General features: G+C 43.4%; 6 protein-coding genes across 6 annotated transcripts; 1 reads left to right on the top strand and 5 right to left on the bottom strand.

Moving 5' to 3' along the window:
* Positions 1–3,069: 3,069 nt before the first annotated feature.
* On the bottom strand, positions 3,070–5,713 carry BCIN_06g03300 (hypothetical protein). Its single transcript, XM_024693452.1, has one exon. The coding sequence runs from the start codon at positions 4,614–4,616 to the stop codon at positions 3,828–3,830; it is 789 nt and encodes a 262-aa protein (XP_024549238.1). The 5' UTR covers positions 4,617–5,713; the 3' UTR covers positions 3,070–3,827.
* Positions 5,714–9,222: 3,509 nt separating this feature from the next.
* Bcpwp1 lies at positions 9,223–11,099 on the bottom strand. The gene is made up of 2 exons (XM_001556150.2): positions 10,777–11,099; positions 9,223–10,728 (listed from the first exon to the last, which is right to left on the bottom strand). The coding sequence occupies exons 1-2, from the start codon at positions 11,019–11,021 to the stop codon at positions 9,345–9,347; spliced, it is 1,629 nt and encodes a 542-aa protein (XP_001556200.1). The 5' UTR covers positions 11,022–11,099; the 3' UTR covers positions 9,223–9,344.
* A 161-nt stretch (positions 11,100–11,260) lies between these two features.
* Bcprp22 lies at positions 11,261–14,467 on the top strand. The gene has a single exon (XM_001556151.2). The coding sequence runs from the start codon at positions 11,478–11,480 to the stop codon at positions 14,328–14,330; it is 2,853 nt and encodes a 950-aa protein (XP_001556201.1). The 5' UTR covers positions 11,261–11,477; the 3' UTR covers positions 14,331–14,467.
* Positions 14,468–14,753: 286 nt separating this feature from the next.
* BCIN_06g03270 (hypothetical protein) lies at positions 14,754–16,076 on the bottom strand. Its single transcript, XM_024693451.1, has 4 exons — positions 15,476–16,076; positions 15,409–15,419; positions 15,241–15,350; positions 14,754–15,180 (listed from the first exon to the last, which is right to left on the bottom strand). Exons 1-4 carry the CDS (start codon positions 15,746–15,748, stop codon positions 15,122–15,124), a joined length of 453 nt encoding a protein of 150 aa, XP_024549237.1. The 5' UTR covers positions 15,749–16,076; the 3' UTR covers positions 14,754–15,121.
* Positions 16,077–17,508: 1,432 nt separating this feature from the next.
* Positions 17,509–20,341, bottom strand: BCIN_06g03260 (hypothetical protein). Its single transcript, XM_024693450.1, has 3 exons — positions 20,115–20,341; positions 19,283–20,064; positions 17,509–19,228 (listed from the first exon to the last, which is right to left on the bottom strand). Exons 1-3 carry the CDS (start codon positions 20,173–20,175, stop codon positions 17,804–17,806), a joined length of 2,268 nt encoding a protein of 755 aa, XP_024549236.1. The 5' UTR covers positions 20,176–20,341; the 3' UTR covers positions 17,509–17,803.
* Positions 20,342–20,516: 175 nt separating this feature from the next.
* Positions 20,517–21,860, bottom strand: BCIN_06g03250 (hypothetical protein). The gene is made up of 3 exons (XM_024693449.1): positions 21,627–21,860; positions 21,413–21,572; positions 20,517–21,350 (listed from the first exon to the last, which is right to left on the bottom strand). Exons 2-3 carry the CDS (start codon positions 21,504–21,506, stop codon positions 20,920–20,922), a joined length of 525 nt encoding a protein of 174 aa, XP_024549235.1. The 5' UTR covers positions 21,507–21,572; positions 21,627–21,860; the 3' UTR covers positions 20,517–20,919.
* Positions 21,861–21,885: the final 25 nt, after the last annotated feature.

Genomic DNA, 21,885 nt, shown 5'->3' with positions numbered 1-21,885 from the left:
AATCAATCAACGTTTTGATCTAATTTTTTTTCCCTCTCCCTTTCCCTTTCCCTTTTCCTTTCCTTGTCCTTTTTTTTCTTTCTTTTCAAAACTGCCTCTACCTCTTCTACTCCTCTGTCTCTACTTCTCTATCTTTTTTTATCAATCCATCATTCTTCATCTTCCTTTTTCCCTCTACTCAAATACAACACCCCAATAACTAAACACAGAGTGAACCAAACCAATCGAAATAACACACTACACATTTTACACTACACAAATAATATCACATTTTACATAACATGATTACTTAACCCTATCCCTATCTAAATAAGATCTTACTTATATGTATTTGTACATTTCTGTCAAATTTGAGAAGGCTACGCTCTCACTCCCTCCCCTTTACTAATGTATAAAGTGTATTATGTTTGTGTGATAGATCATAGCTGCCTCTTCATATATATATATATATTTTTACAGTGGTTGATGTGTATGATATGAACAGGGATATGGATATAGCAGCTGTGGATTGGTACCTCCCACAATTCCCTTCCCTGCACGCTTCATGTTCGCATGGAAAATATGAATACTCCAAGTTGTCTGGGAACATAAGTTTGGATATTTATGGATCGACATTCATCGAGATCGTTTCTATCAGACAAGATATTGAACATAGCATGGCATGGATCTGGATGATGGAATGAATTCATAAGTTTAGTATTATGTCTATGGAAGAGTTACGTCTAATGCAGCTAAAGATCCTTGAGGAAAGACTGGCATTATACTTGTCTACAGGTTAAGTAGCCACTTGGCCACTTAGACGGCACAACATGAAGGATATACAACTTTGCTACCATCAACACTGGCAGATGGCACCCAATGAGCAGACCTATCTAATTGTACTTCATTGTTGAGCCAATTAAGTTTGCAATCAAAGGTGGCGTGTCAACTAATTATTGCCGATCAGTCACAGGATGCACCAGCTCGTGTCGTTGAGTCAAGGACGTCATACCACTGCTGTAACAGCAGGAACATCCATTCCCCAGCGCATCCCAATTCTGCCATCGGCATTGCCATGGAATATGCCAGCAACTCGAACTCCTCGACTTTTTCCTCAACCCTCATCATATCTTTCTATTCTTCCAGCAAAAAGTTAGCTTGAATTCTACAAAAATTCAGGTGTCCCTCCCAAACCACCACCACAAAATTCCATAATGGAAAAAGAAACTTCAGAACCCCACACTCAAAGCACCGTCAACGATCCCACACCGACCCCAATACCCGCTGCATATGACGATGCCACACGGATACCAGCGTGAGTGTTTTTGTTAGGGATGTCAACCTCATACGGCTCTTCCTAAAGATAATTTTGAGGGTATTGATCTCATCATTGTAGTTTTTTTGTTGTGGTGATGCTAGTTTGGTTGGTTGAGAAATAGGAGAAAGAGAACTTACGGAAGGTTGGGATATTGGTCGAGTGCATTGTTTGAGTCTTGAGATCGTTATTTGCTGGCTTTGTGATGACGTGTGGATTGAGCTGCTCTGTTAATAATGGAAGTGATACCCATTGAGGATGGTCTATCGCGACATCTTGTCCATAGGTGTAAGTGATCAATCTCTCTTAAGCATTCCATCATTTTCCCTTTGGCTTCAATAGCATCTTTCTCTTAATCATATCCTCGTCATTCTCATCTCATTCAAATATGCAAGGCGTTACCATCAATGTTCAGCATTGCGGGGTAAAGTTGTTGTTCATTATTTGTTTTGTGGTTGTGATGTTATTTTTGCAATTCCTACCACAAGATTTTTTTTTTCTTAGCTTGCTCAAGCTTTCCACGCTAAAATGACTAGTCTTAAGCTTCTCATCAATTACATAAGCTGGCATCAAACATCCAATAGCACCGCCGAATCATAAAATGCACGTGACCAGGAATTTTGTTGCATGTCTGAAGTTGAGAGGTTGCACGAAGAAGAGAGGATGTGCCAAATCCAGACATGCAACAAAACGCACCAGTTACACAACTTTGCCATACACAATCCTCCATCAGCCATTTCTTTCCCTCTTCTTTCGAGTAATATATTAGATACGTAGGCATTACACATCCATCCGCAAGCACAAATCCCCATCCATCATAAAAGTCGACAAACAGAACCCTCCTTCGTATAAACTACACATCAAACACGACCCGAGATTCGCCCATCTCAAGCCGTCGATCCAGACTCATTCGTTTACCCATCCAAAACACCCGCTGTCTCACGTATTAAAAACTTCTCCATCCTTTCCTTTTCGTGCGCTCATCCGAACTAAGCTCATCTCATCTCATCTCATCTCAATGATCTCCATGATCTCATTGCCAGCTGCGTTGCGTTTGGAATACACTAGGTAGGTAGGTAGGTAGGTAGGTAGGTAGATACATCACTACTACCTACCTCACATCACCCAACACCCCAAAACAAACAAGAACCCCGAGAAAACCAAAACCCAAAAAGACCGAACTTTATCTGATCTCATCACATCACATCTCATCTCATCACATCACATCGCATCATACATCATCACTCATCACATGAACGAATGAACAACACAAAAAGTACCTCCCTTCCTACCTAATAAACAAAGTAACCACTCCACCCCTCCCTCCAAACCTCCAAAGATAACCCGAGATATAAATAACCCACCAAATCAATCTCCAAAATACCTTCATCTCCAATCTCCAGGATCAACGTCAATGCCGCGTGTGAGATAGATTATCGATATGATCAATATCATCCATCCCATATTACATGTCTACACTACACTCTGCGACAACCCATACGATTTCGCATCACTTCCCATACTCCGTGGTATATTCCGATGGGAACAATTATTCCTCTGTCCATAATCCATAATCCATAATCCATAATCCATAATCCATAATCCATAATCCATAATCCATAATCCATAATCCATAATGTGATATCGGCAATTGCATTCCAAGTACCGTATCGTACTGGTGATATGATATCTATATATACACACAAAATCGATATAGTAAATTCATTCATAAAACCATCTATCTATCTATATATATATACATAGCGAGTAATAAATGATCATCATAACGATGGTTGAAACTTGTAGATTCCATCCATGCCTATAGTGATAATAAGTATTATATCGAGTGGAATCATCAACATCAAACATCATGTCCTGCACATGCAAATTTTCCGTTCATTCAAATCACAAGGCCCGAATACAACTTTCACAAACAAGCATGAAATTGTATATCAATCAGAATCCGAGGTATCTTGATAAACATTGCTGTCTTTATGTATGGTCTGTCCTTTACTTAGTAACTAGCAATTAAAGGTTCAGTTTAACCCCATCCGCATCCTCCATCATTTTTCGCTCGTCTCTCCCCTTTCAAAATACACGAGTACCATTTCCCAGTACCTCCAAATCCTATCCAGATCAACGCATTAATATCCTATGATATTCTTAAAAAGAGTGTGTGTGATAGATAAAGGAAATTCAATGAAAATAAGCCCAAGTGAATGTGTCGGAGTTTGCCCTAAAAGAAAAACTCCGGGATATAGCCAATCCATGAATATCGACCGACCAATCGAACATCTTTCCCTCCTATCCTGTCCCCTTTAAAAAAAAAGAAAATTCCAGGCCGTAATAAACTCCTCCTCCTCCCGGTTTTCCGTGACAGTCGAAAGAAACGTAATGTAAAGATTATGTGTAATAATCGTGAAAGGAACGTAAAGAAAGTTCGTCAAGTGACGAGTGGTTGTAAAATATGTACATCGAATTTTTTAAGAGTAGCGTCAAGCCATAGAATAAAGAGAAGCCTGCCTCATTCATTCTAGATCCATACCGGTCCTATGGTGGGTTTGACTTCGCCGAAAGCGCTCATAAATAGTCCTTGTATTTCACTCATGTAGTCTTCGGCTCGGAATTTGAATAATCCTCTCGATATCAACTCTTGTTCTTCCTCATCGACAACAGCCATAGTTTCCTTGGTGATGCCATATTCCTCGGCAATCTCAGTGACCTGAGCAAGTTCTTTACCGAAAGGATGTGGTTCAGGTGCAACAGCTTCCTGGACGTTTGGTGAGAACATATGCATTGTTGATCGAACAGTGGTAGCGCTCTTTGGTGACGCCAATCTTGCAACAGAGTTTTTGCGAGACATGATTTCGTGATTCTTCTTGGTATGTGAAGGAGCTCTACTTGGAATCCCAGGAGCTTCATCACCAGATGCGATCTCAATCGATTTTTTGCCAAAGTTGAATGCCGAGAGATGATCCCCTGCTGGAGTTATTGGCGAACGAGATTCAATTGACAGTGTATCGGCAGAAGTTAGACTTGTCGAGCTAGTCATTCGCGAGGCATCTGACTCTTCTCCGGAATGAGTTGATGCCGTGCTGCTTGATGCGATTCGTTTACTGGCATCCTTTGGGTAGAGATCCGGTGCATTGTATGACAACATATTGGTAGTAGAGAGAAGTTCAGTTGGGGCCGAAATCTGTGCACGCTTAATAGTACCATGGGCGAACTTTGGAGTTATAGGTCGTTGGGCAGTCGGTGAGGGAGCGGCGACTTCGAGCTGCTTCTTGGCCCTCCTAGTTGTAAATGCGCGTGCGAGAGACATATTTGCTGATATGGAAGATTCGGAATCTGTCTCCCGGGTAAGATCAACTACTTTCTGGAGGTGATATGGTGGGGGTATATATGATCCCCGGTAAGATATTCCGGATTAGATCTTCCGACGGGTAATCTTTATCAGTGCAGGAGGTTGATCGAACAGGATTGGTAATTGATCAGATGTGTCCTGCAGGTGAGCTTCTGGAATATTTCTGGTTGGACAGGAAATACTTTTTGAAGCTTTCAGAGTAAAGAAGCTTCAGTGCTGTATGTCGCACGACTACGTTCTCTTTTGTAAGAATGACCTGGATTTTGAAGGAATGACTCTGTGACGCAAATCTAAGATCGAGGCGGGCCGATATGGAATAATAAGTGACTCCTTGAGGGCAGGTACGGTTGATTCTGGGTTGATATATTGAAGTGAATATCTGTACATGTACTGATCACTCTGATCTGTGGTGATGATGCGTGATAGCAAAGAAGCAGTGAATGTGTATCTGATGGACACGTCTTCCCAGTATTTCCGTGGGATCCAAGAATGAATGTTGGAAGTTGAGAAAGCCAATTCTATATTTCTGAGCGCATCAAATGATCGAAGTTGCTCGAAAGGGAGGGATCGTGGGATGTGTGACTTTCTGGTTTGTCGATAATGAACGTGTCGAACAATCTGTAGATGCAGCTCTCAAGGCAAACTTTGAAGGAACGTATACTTCCGCAAGACGCTTTTTTCTAATAAAAAATCGAAAGATATCTAATCGATCCTGCGATGAATTTGGTGGTTAAGAGGTGTTGGGCAAAAGAAGGGAAGAGAAGGGAAGGTAGGAGGAAAGGAAGGATTCCAGAGATGACAAGGCCACTTTGGGTAAACGGGAGTTGTCAAATGGGAAAGGTAAAGGGTAAAAAGGGTAAAGGGTAAAGGGTAAAGGGTAAAAGGCAAATGAGTGTCAGCTAATTCTTTCCTTTTGCTCTTTTTTTCGACCGAGACCAAGAGATACAAACAAACAAGCATTTACTTAACTTTTGGAATGGACGGCTTCACATTCACCAGGATTCCTCTTTTTTCTTTTTTTGTCACCAGGATTACGACTGGGACACAAAAGAACCAACATGCATGCTTGCTTGCTGCTAAGGGGGGGAGATGGATGAATTTTTGCATGCAGACGATTTAACCCGACTATAGCATAGTCCAAAGGCCCTAAGAGGGAATGTTCCCCTTGTCTACAGAGATGCCCAAGCTTTCACCGGGCATTGATTGCGACTGATTGGACGATAATGGGAAAAAGGAAACAACCCAGAAATGGAGAAAACGCCATACAGAAGGGTACAATGGGTGCTGAGGTATTTCCCCGAGGGCAAAAAGGAATCATTCGCCCAATGAGATGGCGATGTGAAGTGAAGCAAAGCAAAGCAAAGTCTGTTGGAAAGTTTCCCGGAGCTGGAGTTCTCCTTCTGATCAACAGTGAACTCCTTCATCAGGAAAATCCCCCGACATCACTACTATCTGAGCGCTAAAATCACGAGTAATGCACATTGGTGCTGGGTTGGTAAGATAATGGCATGCAACTTCTCTCGACGGATTGCATTTTTCGTTTGGATTTGGCACGAAAGACACTCACGCACTCCAGATGATTCCAATTGTTGAACTAGGTACCGGCAGTCCATCCAATTGATTCGCAAAAGACGAAAGCTAGGCGTTTTTCCCAAATCCAGATCACAAACCAAGATCACACAAACTCCCGTCTTGTAAACGCCCTGGTCAAGAGGGCGTAGCGCAGCCCGCGCAGCTCGCGCAGTTTATTGTGTAGCTTCAAGTGGGCCACGCTTGCCATATTGACAGGGAACATGTCAGCTATCATTTGTCCGTTTCAACCATCTGATGTTTTAACGTTTCAGGTACACGATCCCTCGTGGAGAATGGGTTGTCTGACTACCAGTCATTTGGCATGTCTAGGTGTTGAAGCATTAGCATGAGTATGGCGAGCATGGGATGGATCATGGCATGGCATGGGATAATATGACATGGTCAAAGCAATGCGGAACGGAAATGTGGGTTAAGGGAGCTTGTACGATGTATGAACGTGCGTCGGTTGGGTAGTTGTGCGAGTTGTGCGAGCTGTGTTGAGTTGTGCTGAGTTGTGTGAGTTATGAATTGGAGATGGAGATGCAGATGCAGATGGAGATGCAGATGGAGATGCAGATGGAGATACCTAGGGATGGACTTGTGAAAGGGATGGAAGCCATGAGCAATGAGCCATGAGCAATGAACAATAAATAGCTTTGGGGCTACAGCTGCATTGTAGAGTGGGAGTGGATGTAGATGTAGATGTGGCAGTGATAACAATGAGAATGAGGCAGGTATGAGAGGGGGATACAGAGTACAGCCAACAAACATCTTCATTCAACTTCCCATCTTGTGTTAACAGCTAAAATCAATCATCCTTCATCTTGCCGTCTACCACTCTGCTCCAGACCTGAGCGGCACACAGCATTATTTGCATTCCCTACCTTACCTGTCTAGTATCCAGCTCATCCAACAAACAAATCAATAATCAACACACTACACCACACTAACCAACTGCAACATTCGTGTCCGGAATACAAGCCTCTTCACGCCAGAAGGAATCGCGCGCTGGACTGGAGGAAGAGGCGAAAAGGATTCAATTGTCTAGACTCGAGACTAGAATCTGATACTACGATAACTAACAAGGACTGCCGGTCGGTGCCCTTTCGCACATGATGATGACTACAGCGGCCAAACTCAAACAGAATCCTCCAACCTATGCTATCTTCTAGTCTAACACCACGACAAATCTAGACGCAAATAGATAGACAAGACATGCAAAGCCTCGTCATTCACATTTGTTACACTGAGTTACCCGTTTACCAATTACTAAGTAAAAGTCTTGTTAATTATAATAACGCTGTTCATTCATTCATTCATCTAGTCTGTATAACTCCATCCAGCCTGTATATATCATCACTCCATTGCATATCCTGACTGTACTGTACTGTACCGTGCCATAGGTACTACACACCGGATCCCATCTCCACGCACACCCTAAACAATCAACTCTCTACTCCGTCATGCCTCCCAGCTAGCAAAGCGACTCCAGAATTCCATTTTTCTTTTCTTTTTTCGTTTTCGTCTCTTGTAGATCCGATCGTCGGGAAAAACATCATCTCTTCACATCTAGAACCCATCGATGCTCGATTATTTCTCTTATCCCACACGATACGCACTTCCTTCACTGATACATAGAGTTCACTCGTAGTCTCATACAGACTAGATACGCGGGTAGGTAGTCCACCCCCCTTTTCACCACCTAACTACTCACCTAACTATCCTCTCTCTCTCTCTCTCAAGTTACGTACACATACATACACACATATAACAAGAAGAAGAAGGAAAAAAAAACCATAAATAAATTCTTGACACTTTTAAACGCTCTTGACGCAACGCGTACGTATCGCTTGCGTTTGGTTTAGTCTCGCTATTTCTTTCTTTCTTTTCTCTGCGCCAACATTTCAAGAAACTCAAAACTCAAATCATTGCTCACCTCCGGTGGTTCATCCCATTCTCGATCTCCACCCCCCATCCCATTCTAAAACCGTTTCGAGCACTCCAACACCTCCTCCATCTGTCTCTCCTCTACCTTCCCACTTGAATCTGACTCCGGATCCGAATATCACACTTTGCTTTACTTCACTTTACTTCACTTCACTTCATATCGTCTCATCTCATCTCATACTAGTTAGTATATCCAACAAACTACACACACGTACAAACCCTCCCGTTACGTGAAAATGCGCGCGCGGCTGCATTAGTCCGATGTTATCTATCTGGATGATGAGAGGTTTCTTTCTTACTTACGGTATGGTGTGCCCTGTGTTGCTTCGGGTTTGCATCTTACGTACAACTTACTTATTACTGACTTGACCGTATGCTGTCCATACCTACCTACCTACCTACCTACCTACCTACCTATCCAGGTCTGACCATTGCGTACCGCATATGTTGTGCGAGCTGTATTCGTTCATTTCATATACGATACCCTATCCTGTCCATCCATCCATTATCATTTCATCATGCACATCTATCTCCCTCATCCATGAATTACCCATCATGCAATCCATCATGAACCCCTAAGTACCTACCTAGAAATTCTCCCATTCCACCATTCGTTCTCCTCTGCACTTCTCTATCACTCCCCATCTCCATTTCCTCTCCTCTCCACAGCATAAAAACACACACAGAAGCCCCCTTCATTCCAATTCATTCCCTTACACCCACCACCCTCAACCCAAATCCCCAGCAAGCAAGCTATAAAAAAAATGTAAAAATGCCACCCCAAAATCATGCTCTATCTAAATTTATTATTAATATTCCCTGGTTTTCACTCTCCTCGCCTTACATTGATGAAGTAAAATGAGATGAGATGAGATGAATGCAAGACAAGTCCGACAAGGCATATGTCATGAAAACATCCTGGAAATTGCGGTTCGTCTCTTTCCCAGCCAAGTGTCCAAATCCGAAAGTACTTGGATCTTCATCCCAAATTAACATTCATGTGTAAAATTCCGGATGAACCATGGGGGAGCGGAGGGATCTGCATTGCCGAGTCAAATAGATTGCAACTTCATATATATGAAAAGATTGCCGAAAGTGATTATTATTTTGAATTTGGTATTTGAATTTTGGTTTTACGTCTGAATAAAAAAGACATCATGTGCTTAATTAATCGTCTTCATCCATAGAATCAACTTCACCTCCCTCGGCCTCTGAAAGCTCTTCATCATCATCTTCCGACTCGCTATCATTTTGTACGCCCACTAATCTTTCCTTAATTTCTCCTTCAACGGGTGCCACTCTATCCGCAAATGCACGTCGTACACCAGGGTTGGTACTGCAATCCCAGACTTGCACGAGTCCTTTGCTACCTGCTACCGCGAGTCGGAAACTGACTTCTTCATCTGGTGCAAAGGTGGTTGAGAAAACCTTTCCAACATCCAAGTCTCGTGATACAACCATTGTAGGTCCGGTGGGCTGTATGTTCCAGAGTTTGACTTGCTTATCTCCTGATCCAGTAGCCAAGAATCCTGGAATGGTAGGGTTTATATCGAAGGATGAAACGGAATCGTCATGTGCTTGGAGCATCCATACTGGCTTAGTGGCACTAGGGTTTGCTGGAGCTTTTCGGATATCGTGGAAGTGAATGACACCACTCTCCGTGGAGACGTAGAAGTAGTTTGAGTCGTGAGGATCCCATCGGACATTTTCGACGTCACTTTCGACTCCCCATCGAGGTGCTTTTGCATCTGGCGCTCTCATATCTGCAGCCACCACTGTTCTATCATAACTACCGCTCAGAAGAACAGTAGATTCCTTTGGATGCCATGCTAACGAACATACTTTGTCTGTGTGATGTGTGTATGACTTGGCACATGTGGTGGTGTGTAAATCCCAGAGTTTGACTGTCTTATCCGCAGATGAGGATGCCAATAAGTTTCGGTGATGTCTATTGGCAGCTAATGAAAGAACTGCATCCACGTGAAATTCGTCATTGGCCTTCTTCGACTTCTTGTTCTTCTTCTTTTTCTTAGCCCCTTCATCTCCACCTTTGTTTTGTCCAGCCTGCCCCAGAATAGCATTAGGATACATGCAATCGACTGTATCTAAATCCCAAATCTCAATATCCGGGTCGAAGGTTCCAACAGCAACGAAATTTGCCCTTGAGTCCTTGTCCACACTTGGCTTCCCAACAGGCAAATCGAGCCATTCCACACATAGAGGTATTGCCGGTAGCATAATATCGTGATGTACGTAAAGGTTATCAGCTCCATCTTCGTAAACATATACTTCAAGATGTGCGATTTCATCCTCTATCTTTGCCGCCAGCAGCATATTATCTGTTGCCAATATTTGAAGTTCTTCCCTGTCCTCATCCTCATCCTCTGCATTTCCTGCCATTGTGATATATGGATCTTCCTCATTCGATTCGTGATATGCAAGTGATTTGACATTTCCAAACATAGCCATCCCCTCACCACCACTCTTGTCTTCTTCGACCTCATCATCGTAATGATCCAGATCGTATTCTTTCAAATCGTCATCCTCATCACTGTGTAAAAGTCAGCGAAGTAACGTGAATTGTGAGCACTAGACGAACGCTGTTGATTTCACTCCTTTAGGAGCTTCTTCGCCATCTGAACCTTCATCATCTACCATAGCATCTGGATCTGCGCCATTATCTGCTTCATTTTGCGCTTCTTCCAAATCATCGTTCGCATCATCCAATTGTAACTTCGCAAGATCCGCAATTCGCTGAAATTCTTCTTCATCAAAGTTATATTTTGTTGGGAACGGTGCTGCAAAGCCCCGAGGCACCCATGCGGTTGCTGTGATCATAGACATGATGTTATGATATTATATCGGAATGGCAAAAAAGCTCACAAATTGACTGGAGCGGGGATATAAAAAATAAATTGTTCCATTTGATCAACTTTTTTATTTTTTATCTTAGCGTTATCTTGATTGTTGCGGCCGCTTGAACCCACTAGCGTCATAGGCCCTTCTCATAATACTCATTGAGAGTACACGAGTGTATTCAACCTCAACGTTCAAGTTTTCCTCCAGCTGCAAGACTACTCTATGGCTCCCAAATCCAAAATAAAGATACAAAGCCCATGGAAAAGTTTGAAGGCTGTTTGATTGGCAACCGGCCCATTGAAGAACGTCAGTGTATTTGCTAGCTTCATATATCACGTGAAGATAACCACTTATCATTTCTGTTATCACTTATTTGTTTACTTCCCTGTTACACCGAAATTTGATCCAACAATCATTTGCCATTACATTCATCCACCTAAAATGGAAGACCACGAATACGAAGGAGCGCGGCCGAAGCGACGCAAGCTGGATCCCAAGCCGAAGCCAAAGCCATTTGCTGACATCAAACCGGAGCCATTTGTTGATGAAGAGGACTCGAAAGCTCTAGATAGAGATTGGTACGCAGATGATGGAGATGAATCGCACAACCCATTCGGCTCTTACGACAACCCTTGGGCGGATTCCCAACGAGAAGCACCTTTGATCGAGAAGAAGATTGTGAAGCGCCAAAGCGCGCGCGCAGCTCAAAAAGAGAGAGATGTCGATGCATGGGAGACGGGTCGATTGCTCGCCTCTGGTGTTGCACAACGTAGACGCTTTGAGGATGACTTTGAGGATGACGAGGAAGCCACCAGAGTGCATTTACTTGTACATGATCTCAAACCTCCATTCTTAGATGGAAGAACTGTTTTCTCGAAGCAATTGGAGCCTGTGCCGGCTGTACGTGATTTCCAGAGCGACATGGCAGTTTTTAGTCGCAAGGGAAGTAAAGTGGTGAAGGAGAGACGACAGCAGAAAGAGAGGCAAAAGCAGGCCCAAGAAGCAACGAATATGGCTGGTACGGCGCTTGGAAATCTCATGGGTATCAAAGAAGAGGAAGGCGACAGTGCAGCTCCAATGATGGGCGAGGAAACACAGGGGTCCAGTAAATTTGCCCAGCATATGAAGAAGAACGACGGCGCTAGCAACTTCAGTCAAAGCAAATCTTTGAGGGAGCAGAGAGAATATCTTCCCGCATTTGCCGTACGAGAGGATTTGCTAAGGGTCATTCGAGATAATCAGGTAGTAATTTGTGTTGGCGAGACTGGATCCGGTAAAACGACCCAACTCACCCAATTTCTTTACGAAGAAGGTTATGGAAAAACGGGTCTGATAGGATGTACGCAACCTCGAAGAGTAGCAGCTATGTCTGTAGCGAAGCGTGTCAGCGAGGAGATGGAATGTCCACTGGGGGGGACTGTTGGTTACGCTATTCGATTCGAGGATTGTACGAGCAAGGAAACAGTAATAAAGTATATGACAGATGGTGTCCTATTGAGAGAATCTTTAAATGAGCCAGATCTTGATCGTTATTCCTGCATCATCATGGATGAAGCTCACGAGCGGGCACTCAATACGGACGTTCTCATGGGTTTGATGAAAAAGGTTCTTGCACGTCGTAGAGATGTCAAGCTAATAGTCACATCTGCAACGATGAACTCGAAACGATTCTCTGATTTCTATGGTGGAGCCCCGGAGTTTTTCATTCCCGGACGTACCTTTCCAGTCGATATTATGTATCATCGCTCACCCGTTGAAGACTATGTCGATCAGGCAGTTCAGCAAGTATTGGCTATACATGTATCTCAAGGCGCAGGTGATATTTTGGTGTTTATGACTGGACAAGAAGATATTGAGTGCACTTGTGAGCTTATCCAGGAACGCCTCAATGCTCTCAATGATCCACCAAAGCTTAGCATCCTACCAATTTACAGTCAAATGCCTGCGGATTTACAAGCCAAGATCTTCGACAGAGCTGCGCCTGGTGTCAGAAAAGTCATCGTAGCTACCAATATCGCAGAGACTAGTTTGACTGTCGATGGCATCATGTATGTTGTGGATGCTGGATACTCGAAATTAAAGGTGTACAACCCGCGTATGGGAATGGATACTTTACAAATCACGCCAATTTCACAAGCGAATGCATCTCAGCGTGCTGGTCGTGCTGGGCGTACTGGTCCAGGAAAAGCTTTCCATCTCTTCACTGAAGCCGCTTTCAAGGATGAGCTTTACATTCAAACGATTCCTGAAATTCAACGCACAAATCTCAGCAATACTGTTCTATTATTGAAGTCTTTAGGGGTGAAAGACTTGCTTGACTTTGATTTCATGGACCCTCCACCCCAAGACACTATCACCACTTCATTATTTGATCTTTGGGCACTCGGGGCACTTGACAATATTGGGGAATTGACGGACATAGGGAGGAAAATGACGGCCTTTCCTATGGACCCCCCTCTCGCCAAGTTACTCATCACGTCTGAAAAATACGGCTGTACTGAAGAAATGCTTACAATAGTTTCCATGCTCTCAGTCCCTAGCGTTTTCTATCGTCCAAAGGAACGCCAGGAAGAGTCTGATAGCGCACGCGAAAAGTTCTTTGTTCCAGAATCAGATCATTTGACTTACTTGAACGTCTACTTACAATGGAAGTCCAATGGCCATTCGGATGCTTGGTGTACCCGTCATTTTCTCCATCCGAAATCTCTTCGCCGGGCTAAAGAGATCAGAGATCAATTGTTGGATATTATGAAAATGCAACGTATGAATATGATTTCATGCGGCGCCGATTGGGACATTATACGCGAATGTATCTGTTCGGGTTATTACCACCAGGCTGCCAAGGTTAAGGGAATAGGCGAATACGTTAATTTGCGCACTTCGGTAACAGTACAATTACATCCTACATCCGCACTTTACGGACATGGAGATCTGCCTGATTATGTTGTTTATCATGAATTGATTCTTACATCAAAAGAATATATGTCTACTGTTACGAAGGTCGATCCACATTGGCTAGCAGATTTAGGTGGCGTTTTCTTTAGTGTGAAAGAGAAGGGTTATAGTGCGAGGGAGAAGAGGGTCACTGAAACGGAGTTCAATAGAAAGATGGAGATCGAGGTGAAGATGGCCGAGGATAAGTTAAGAGAAGAAAAAAGAGTTGAGGCAGAGAATAACAAATTGGCGAGAAAACCGATGGCGATCACAGATGGAAGCGGACCGGTAGTTAAGAAAGTCGCCACAAAGGGAGCTGTAAGAAGACCAGCGGCGAGAAGACCAGGAAGGGGATTTTAAAGTGGCAAAAGAGTAAAGAGGGAGAGTGTTTCATATACATGAACTTATGTATATATCCTTAGACTAATTGAATATACCAGCTCTTTGAGCATTATAACATTATACAGTTTACTCAGAATCGAGTTTTGTTCTATCCAGTCTCCGTGAGGGCACAGCACATGTGGCCTCCCAGTGTTTGTTTAACACACTACTACCGAGGATGTAAACATGTTGTCTTATGAAAGATCTAAAATTACATCCCGCATCGACGCCGACCGATAATTCAATTCTTCATGACATCATCATGGCATAGCACTCTTACCCCGCATAGCTATAGCCCGAGTCTCCAAGCCAATCCGTACTGAATCGCCCCCATTGTTTATGAGCAATAAGCTTCAACAAAGTGAATCTATATCTTCTCAAAAGCCTCAACTAGCCTTCTACTGTTCCAATATATTAGACAATGATGCATGTATAGAATTCAGTACTAACTAATCATATCGACTTCATCAAGTAGCAGGAGTAAACAACTAGGTAACAATTGGTAGGCACCTAGTTTGAAATGAGAGACTCGAAATCACAACTGCAAATGCGCGCACTGGATCCATTCTATTCAGTTGTAAATTGTGCGTTGCAAAATATGTGTGTACTAGAATTTCCCATTCCAACATCCCCACCCCTTTCCACGCCGAAACCCCATACCAGGAAACCTAAATCATCCATTGTCATAACCCCATACTTAGACGCAACACTATGCTATTCCTCCATGAACAATTTTTTTTTTTCAGCTGGGTGATTTGATCTTTGAGTTCTTAATTTCCGGGAAGGTTATCGCAGTTCAGTTTTCCACCGGAAGTTGCGATTCCATTATCTGTTATATGTATTAGAAAAAAGATATAAGATGTTAGAAGAGAAGCAGGACGGAACATACTCAGATCAACGCAGACACCGCTTGGAACGGTGCCGCCGTTTGCTTTGCCGCAACCACAGCAGAGGTTTGGTATTTGGAGTGAGCAGCCGCAGGAGTTTTGGAACATGCCACTACGTAGTTGATATGTTAGAACAAGCTGGAAAGGGTTGGAGTTGTGAGGTTGCATACTTTCTCTGCCACTATTTTCTCGATATCAGTATGATAATCTAAATAACATGAGGAGTGGAGGACTTACGACAAGGTGCGCGTCACTGTTTCCAAGACATGTATTCAAATTCAAAGTAGAATTCGACATTTTACCCGAAGAATCAGGACAGAGGCCAGAAAGGACAGGTGTTACTTTAAAGGTAAATTGAGGAGCAGGACCTAATTCGATGTCGTCGAAAAATTGGAAGGTAGATGCATCGCATTTACTTAGAAAGCCTCCTGCGCCAGTAATTACTGCAGCCGCATGAACGACGGAGAGGAGGAGAGAAGTAAGGAGTACGGAATTGAATAGTCTCGACATTTTTGATATCGTGTTGCAGTCTTGTGTATTGTGGTATGTTGAAGGATCTTCGAAGAAACTGTGTCGAACTTGGGCAGGTATTGTAAATTTAAACTCACCATGCGGGGTACGTAGAATCGTAGAACCGGAGAGAGTTGTCCCAGTGAACACAGCGAAGTCAGTGAATATATTAAGTGATATAAAGCATTAATTAATAAACATGGCACATGGGCTGAATTCATCAACAAGCAATCCGGGAGTTGGCGTCGTCTGACACCCTGGTAGAAATTGGGCTGATATAATACTCCATGGAAGTATTCCAATCGGACACCTGCATTTTTACAGCCTCAGACGGGAACACGGAGAATGTTTCGAGGAGCAATGACGAACTGTTACGAACGTAGATGATAAAGGCGGGAACGAAATAAGCAGTTGGAGTTTGAGGTTTATCAAAATATGCACATATGCATGCAGACTGTATGTATCTACAAGAGATAAAAGCGTCGGAGATATTGCTAGTGCTGTTGAGCCATGCATTTATGTATCAAGAACTTTAGATAAAAGAAAAGATTAGATCGAGGTACAGGACTTGCCACATAGAGTCACTGATCCGGTCAATCTCCTGGAAACATCCGAAGAATGAAGTATCAGTCAGCTTGGCCCCCTTGTGTTGATCCTATTGTATTTCCCGGTGGAAAGACTGCTTCCCTTCTCCGGATAGTAACATGATATCAAAACTTTGATATGGAATTGATTCGAACTCTCCAGTCAATCAGGAAGAATCATATACGTGAAATGAAGAAAAGAAAGTCCCGTGGTACAAACATTTCCCAACGACAAAGAATGATACGCGCTGGCAAATTAGCCTATAGCACCACCAGTTTACCAAGACCGTCTTCATCACCGATATGCTTGAACCAAATTGGAAGCTGGGGAACCCTGCATGATCACCAACACGAGTATGTTTGCCCAGCTTACAAACACAACATATGCCGATCGTATTTGCACACACAATCAGGTTCCAGACGCTGCCCGGTAAATCTCCATGGACGCATGCACGGCATATAGTTCTCCTTTTATCTCCACACTGTATCTTCGACCTTGGTTTTACCGGCCCGAACAAGGAGCCCGTGATGTGGGAGCAATAACAGTTGGTGGAAACGATACATTTGCATGTGACTTTGTAAGTTTTTGCATCCGAAAGAATACGTTGCGGATGCAATATGATGGGGCCTTGGCGAGATAAAGCTTGATGCCCATGTTGTTGGAGAAGGATATGATTTTCGGCAGATTTTTGGATGGGTGACATGCGAATCGCCATCTTCAAAGATGTCATCGATGGCGCGAGTAGCATTGAGAATGGATCTGTACCATAAATTTCGAAAGCACCTTCCCATTGATGCTGATAGTAGGGTAGCATAGTTGCTATGGAAATTTCGTCCCTGTGCACATGTCCCAGGTGTATGAGTTGTTTGAGACCTGCGTGCGAGAAAAATGGATCGTTCTTATCAGAGATGTCGCGATGTCCAATTTGATTTCACACGATGTCGCTGTGGAATTTTCGAAGAAAGAGCAGAGTTTTCAATCCCACCTAGAATATTGGAAAATAGTACATGTGATGGCAACATAGTCTGGCCATCAGATACCGCATCACAATTAGTTGAGAGCTAGAAGTTAGAAGAGGCAACCAAACAACATGTCAAGTTGCAATTGGGTCTCTTTTGACGCGGTCGGTTTTTACTTTCACTAATGACACTAGTTTGATGAACTACAAAAGATGATGGTGAAAATTGTTTGTTGCCGGTAACCGCTGATTTTATGAATAGTCGATAGCCTCCCAGCAACAGTCAGAATATGACTCAATATGTAGATGAACCTACCTATGTACCCTACATTGAACCACAAGTGTATTATGGCGGTACTGGAAAAAGGAATAAGTTGGAGATTTGTGGCGATGGCGACGCAAGATTTGCACGCACTGAATTCAAAAACTTCGAGGACGTTGTGATCGTCTACATTTTAATTTGCCTATAGAATCTCCACAATCATCCACAGTACCTCTACAATCATCTGAATCTACCGCCTGTACTCATTTTTGATCCTGTAATCCTTATTTGGCCCTTTGACACTGTATTCCTGTTTCCACTCCTCTACGTTGACGCCTTTGAATCTAAACTCATATTCCACATCATAAGTATCAGCAATACAAAGATGACTTGACTTTGCTCTCCATCCCATAATCTTTCCCTGTCCATTCGTCTTATCTTGAACTTCAGGAATTAGGATCTCCATCTCGTGAAACAAGTAATCCACTCCCAGATTATCATCAGTCTTGACAAACCAAAGACTAAGCGTATCGGTATCCTCTCTATATCGATACACGTATCTTCTACTAGCTTTGAATGTCATCCCTGTATCCGTTACGAAGTCTCCTTCTTCGATATACAAGTATTCTGAATCGAAAGATGGGGCGGTGGGGAAGCGAGGGAGAAATTTTGCGGTCCCGGTAAAGGTCCCGGAGGGGAAGGTGGAGAGAGAACTTTTTAGAGAGCGGGAAAGTCTCCATGTTCCTTGGAGTGAACGGAATATAGCCTTGGAGACAAAGGTTCCGCGTGTGGAGGAATTGAACGTGGAAGAGACAGCAGAGAGAGCGAGTGCTGCTTGTTCTTTCTGAGAAGAGCTTGCGTGCGAATAAACATAACGAGATGGAAGCACGATTCCTGTACGTGCTTCTGGGTCGTCTGTGGATTCTTGCCGCTTGATCCCGACGGCTGAGGCAAATGATTCCATTAGATATGCATAATCACCCATTGGGAATTGAGCGATTAGAGGATCAGTGCGTAGCCGAAGAAGTTCATCGAGGGTATTGTCTAGTTCTAAGGCTTTCTGTGCATGTGCATCGCCTGACCAGAGTTTTCCTAAGAATCGAGCTTGCATTTCCATGACGCCCCAGTAGGGACTTCGGTAAAACCCCACAAAGCCGAGAGAGGAAATCTTTGCATTGACTGTAGAGTGCACATTCAGGGCTAGTGGAAATTTGCTGCTTGATTTATCAAACGAGAGATCTTGGAGGATTTCTTTGGGCAGAAAATCGAGTGATGGAGATGCATCAAAACCAGTTGCCAAAATTACCGCTGCAACATCATTAATTACCTGTTGAGTTCCGTTCTCTTCGATAGTGATTGAATTCGATTGATTGAGTGCTGCACCGATGACCTTTCCTCGGATTGTTTTTATATCTCCGGATCGGACAAACTCAACGTAATTGTCGCTAACTGTAAGTAGTGGTGGTGCAGAGCGAACATCCCCTACTATCGCTAGATGATCTGTACCTACTCCGCTCTGGTCGGTTCCCAGATACTTGCTTAAGAATTCGTTAGTTATATTTGCCATCTCTGGTGATATATGACCAGATGAGTTTTTGAGGGGCCCAGAAGGTTTCCATCCAAGATTGTACATGACCAGATCGAGGGGTAAAAATGTTGGTGCTGGATTTGGTATCTGGAGCAGACGTTAGCAGAAATGATTTTCAATTATTAGGTATCTGTTAGTTACCTTTTCAGCCTCGGGGTTTACACCATCAATGTTCGGGTTATTTGGTAATGTCAGAGTCATCGCCCAAAATGGCTGTTGAATCACATTGTAGATCTTGTATTCTTTTGCATTTGGAATCGGGCGTTGTGTTGAGTTCACGGAAGAGGATACCTGCAAAGCCACTGCTGCAGCAGTTTCAATGCCAGACATTTGTCCTCCAACAATCACAATGTTCTTGCCCTTAGGTGAAGAGAGTCTTCCATTGTCGGTCAACGCACTGTTGACATCACGAAGTTTGGAACTGTGCCAGACTGGAGCTGGAAAATTTGCAAGATTATCAGGTATCTTAGGCTTTCCAAAGAAACCAGTGGCCACAATCACTTGGTCGAATTCGTGAACCTGTAGGGATTCGGTAGACTCAGTATCTTGAACATGCACATTCCATTTCCCTGACGGAGCTGAAGCAGTTTGCCAGTTGGGTGGTGGTTCAACCTTGGTTACTTTGACACCCGTCTTGATCAAATATCCAGGATACATTTTGATATAGTCTTCGAGGTACTTCCCAACCTGCCATGCTTTCGGGAAAGCAGGCGATGGAGTAGACCATGCTAAGTCACTAAAGCTGACTGTATGACGACTTTGGTTCGTACACATATCTGGATTCAATAGACCATTGTCATCACGAGATGTAGGCCATAATCCACCTATTCTCTGTGACTGCTCAAAGACCGTTACGTCAAAGGTGCCTTTTGGATGATCGTGAGTGAGTGTTTTGGCTGCTACGAGCCCCGAGGGACCAGCGCCTAATCCATGAATGTTAGCCATGAAACCCTCGGATAATAGGTGCACTCACCAATCACACATACAGTTTTCGTTCGAGTTGACATCTTTACAAGTGTGTAGCTTGCACGCATAGAAACCTGGGGGTTTCAGCTTGTCAACTCGGGATCTCACGATTTGAAGATAATCCAGCCAACGAATGTATTGCCGACTTAGTGATACTCTCAATAGCTGGTGTTAGTTCTACCCATCACATTGCTCTCCCGATGTCTACAACTTTTGGGGACTTTTCATCGCTGCACATCTTATAACTAATTGGATTTCTGACACGCATGATCACGTTTCGGCGATTTCTGTTTCACGTGATACTACACACACGGCCCAGAATGACTTCATGGTCCGTGCCACATTCAACCCCTCGCCCCCGCTTTTTCAACAGATTTCAATATTTCAAAACTACACACAATCATTTTTATGGAATATTATTATTACTCTATATTGATAAAGCACCTTTCAACTCTACAAAAAAACCTTCGCAGGGAGAAATTGGGTTCAGCTAGCCTTTCGATAAAGCGCAGTCAACATTTCCATCGTGGGCTGAGATTAATCCGAGTAGAAGGATCGTCTTAGCAGAGTGAATCTATTACATCATGTAACAGAATTGAATATTTGTGGAATAGATTACTCGATACTTGGATCATGTTACGATCAAAAGCAGAGGTTTCAAGGTCCAGCTCTTTTTCCTCTTTCAAAATTGTTTGGAACATCCAGTGCAAGCACAACTATTCCAAAAACATATCTTTTCTTGAAGGACGATGGTGAGACTTTTTGTAATGCGACAATTGGCTCTGAGATCCCCGGATAACATGTAGAGCTGATCAGATAGCTGTGTCGGACCCAGTCGTAGATGCCTTTGGCTTGGGAAACTTTTTGGAGATGGGAATGGCAGTCAAGGCTGCGGTAATCATGAATAGTAGCCATTCGAGCGCCCCAAAGACTGTCGCCACGATGAGGATCTTACATGAGTTTTTTCCAGTCGAACAGGTGTCGGTTGAAATTTGAACAGCTACAGCAATGAAACCAGCGAGCCATGAGAGAACAGCCACAGTCTCAACGACAACATTAATGTAACCAATCAACGCACCATCCGGGAATCTGATTCTGGCAATGGTGTGATAGATGACAGTTAGAACCGTCCAGCCAGCGCAGAACATCAGAAAGCCCCATGCATTAGGGACGCCGTAGTAATCGTAGAAGCTACCGAAGTCGAAGTGTTCGTGGACAGTGTGGCCGCGAAATACATGAATAGCTAAGCGACGTGGTCAGACTTGACAGTGCATCTACAGAGTGTGATGCATGAATTCTACGCACCGTAGCCGTCACTTCCCATAACTATGATGGCAAATATAAGCTGCAGCACTCGCAGGACATGATCAAGCATCCTGTTCGTCATGTTCAAGGTCATGATGTATAGTAGTCAATGGTCGAATAGATCACGGTAACAGGCACAGACCAATATTTTGTATTGCGGCTGTCAAACGAGTCAGCAAAACATCCACAATAAGTTGAGGACATCTCAGCCTACATATGGCTTGAAAATGTTACTATTAAGCTTTTCGGTTGGAGATTATAGGGCTGTATTCTTGTGTAAAGTATGTCAGAACTTAGGTGACAGGTGCTGAGCTGAGTGTGTGTTTCGTGTTCCAAAACAGCAGTGAGCATTCGGATATTGTGAGCCTTTATAGGTATCAGCGAGTGAATCCATGATTACTCGCGAGTATTCAAGTCCGTAAGATTTCAGAAAATGGCTTCCTATTGCAGTGTCTACTTCGCATTGGAAAATC

The sequence above is a fragment of the Botrytis cinerea genome, chromosome 6 (assembly GCF_000143535.2).
Source record: "Botrytis cinerea B05.10 chromosome 6, complete sequence".
NCBI lineage: Eukaryota > Fungi > Ascomycota > Leotiomycetes > Helotiales > Sclerotiniaceae > Botrytis > Botrytis cinerea.
The sequence above is the reverse complement of the archived record's forward strand: the minus strand, read 5'-3'. Positions and strand labels throughout refer to the sequence as shown.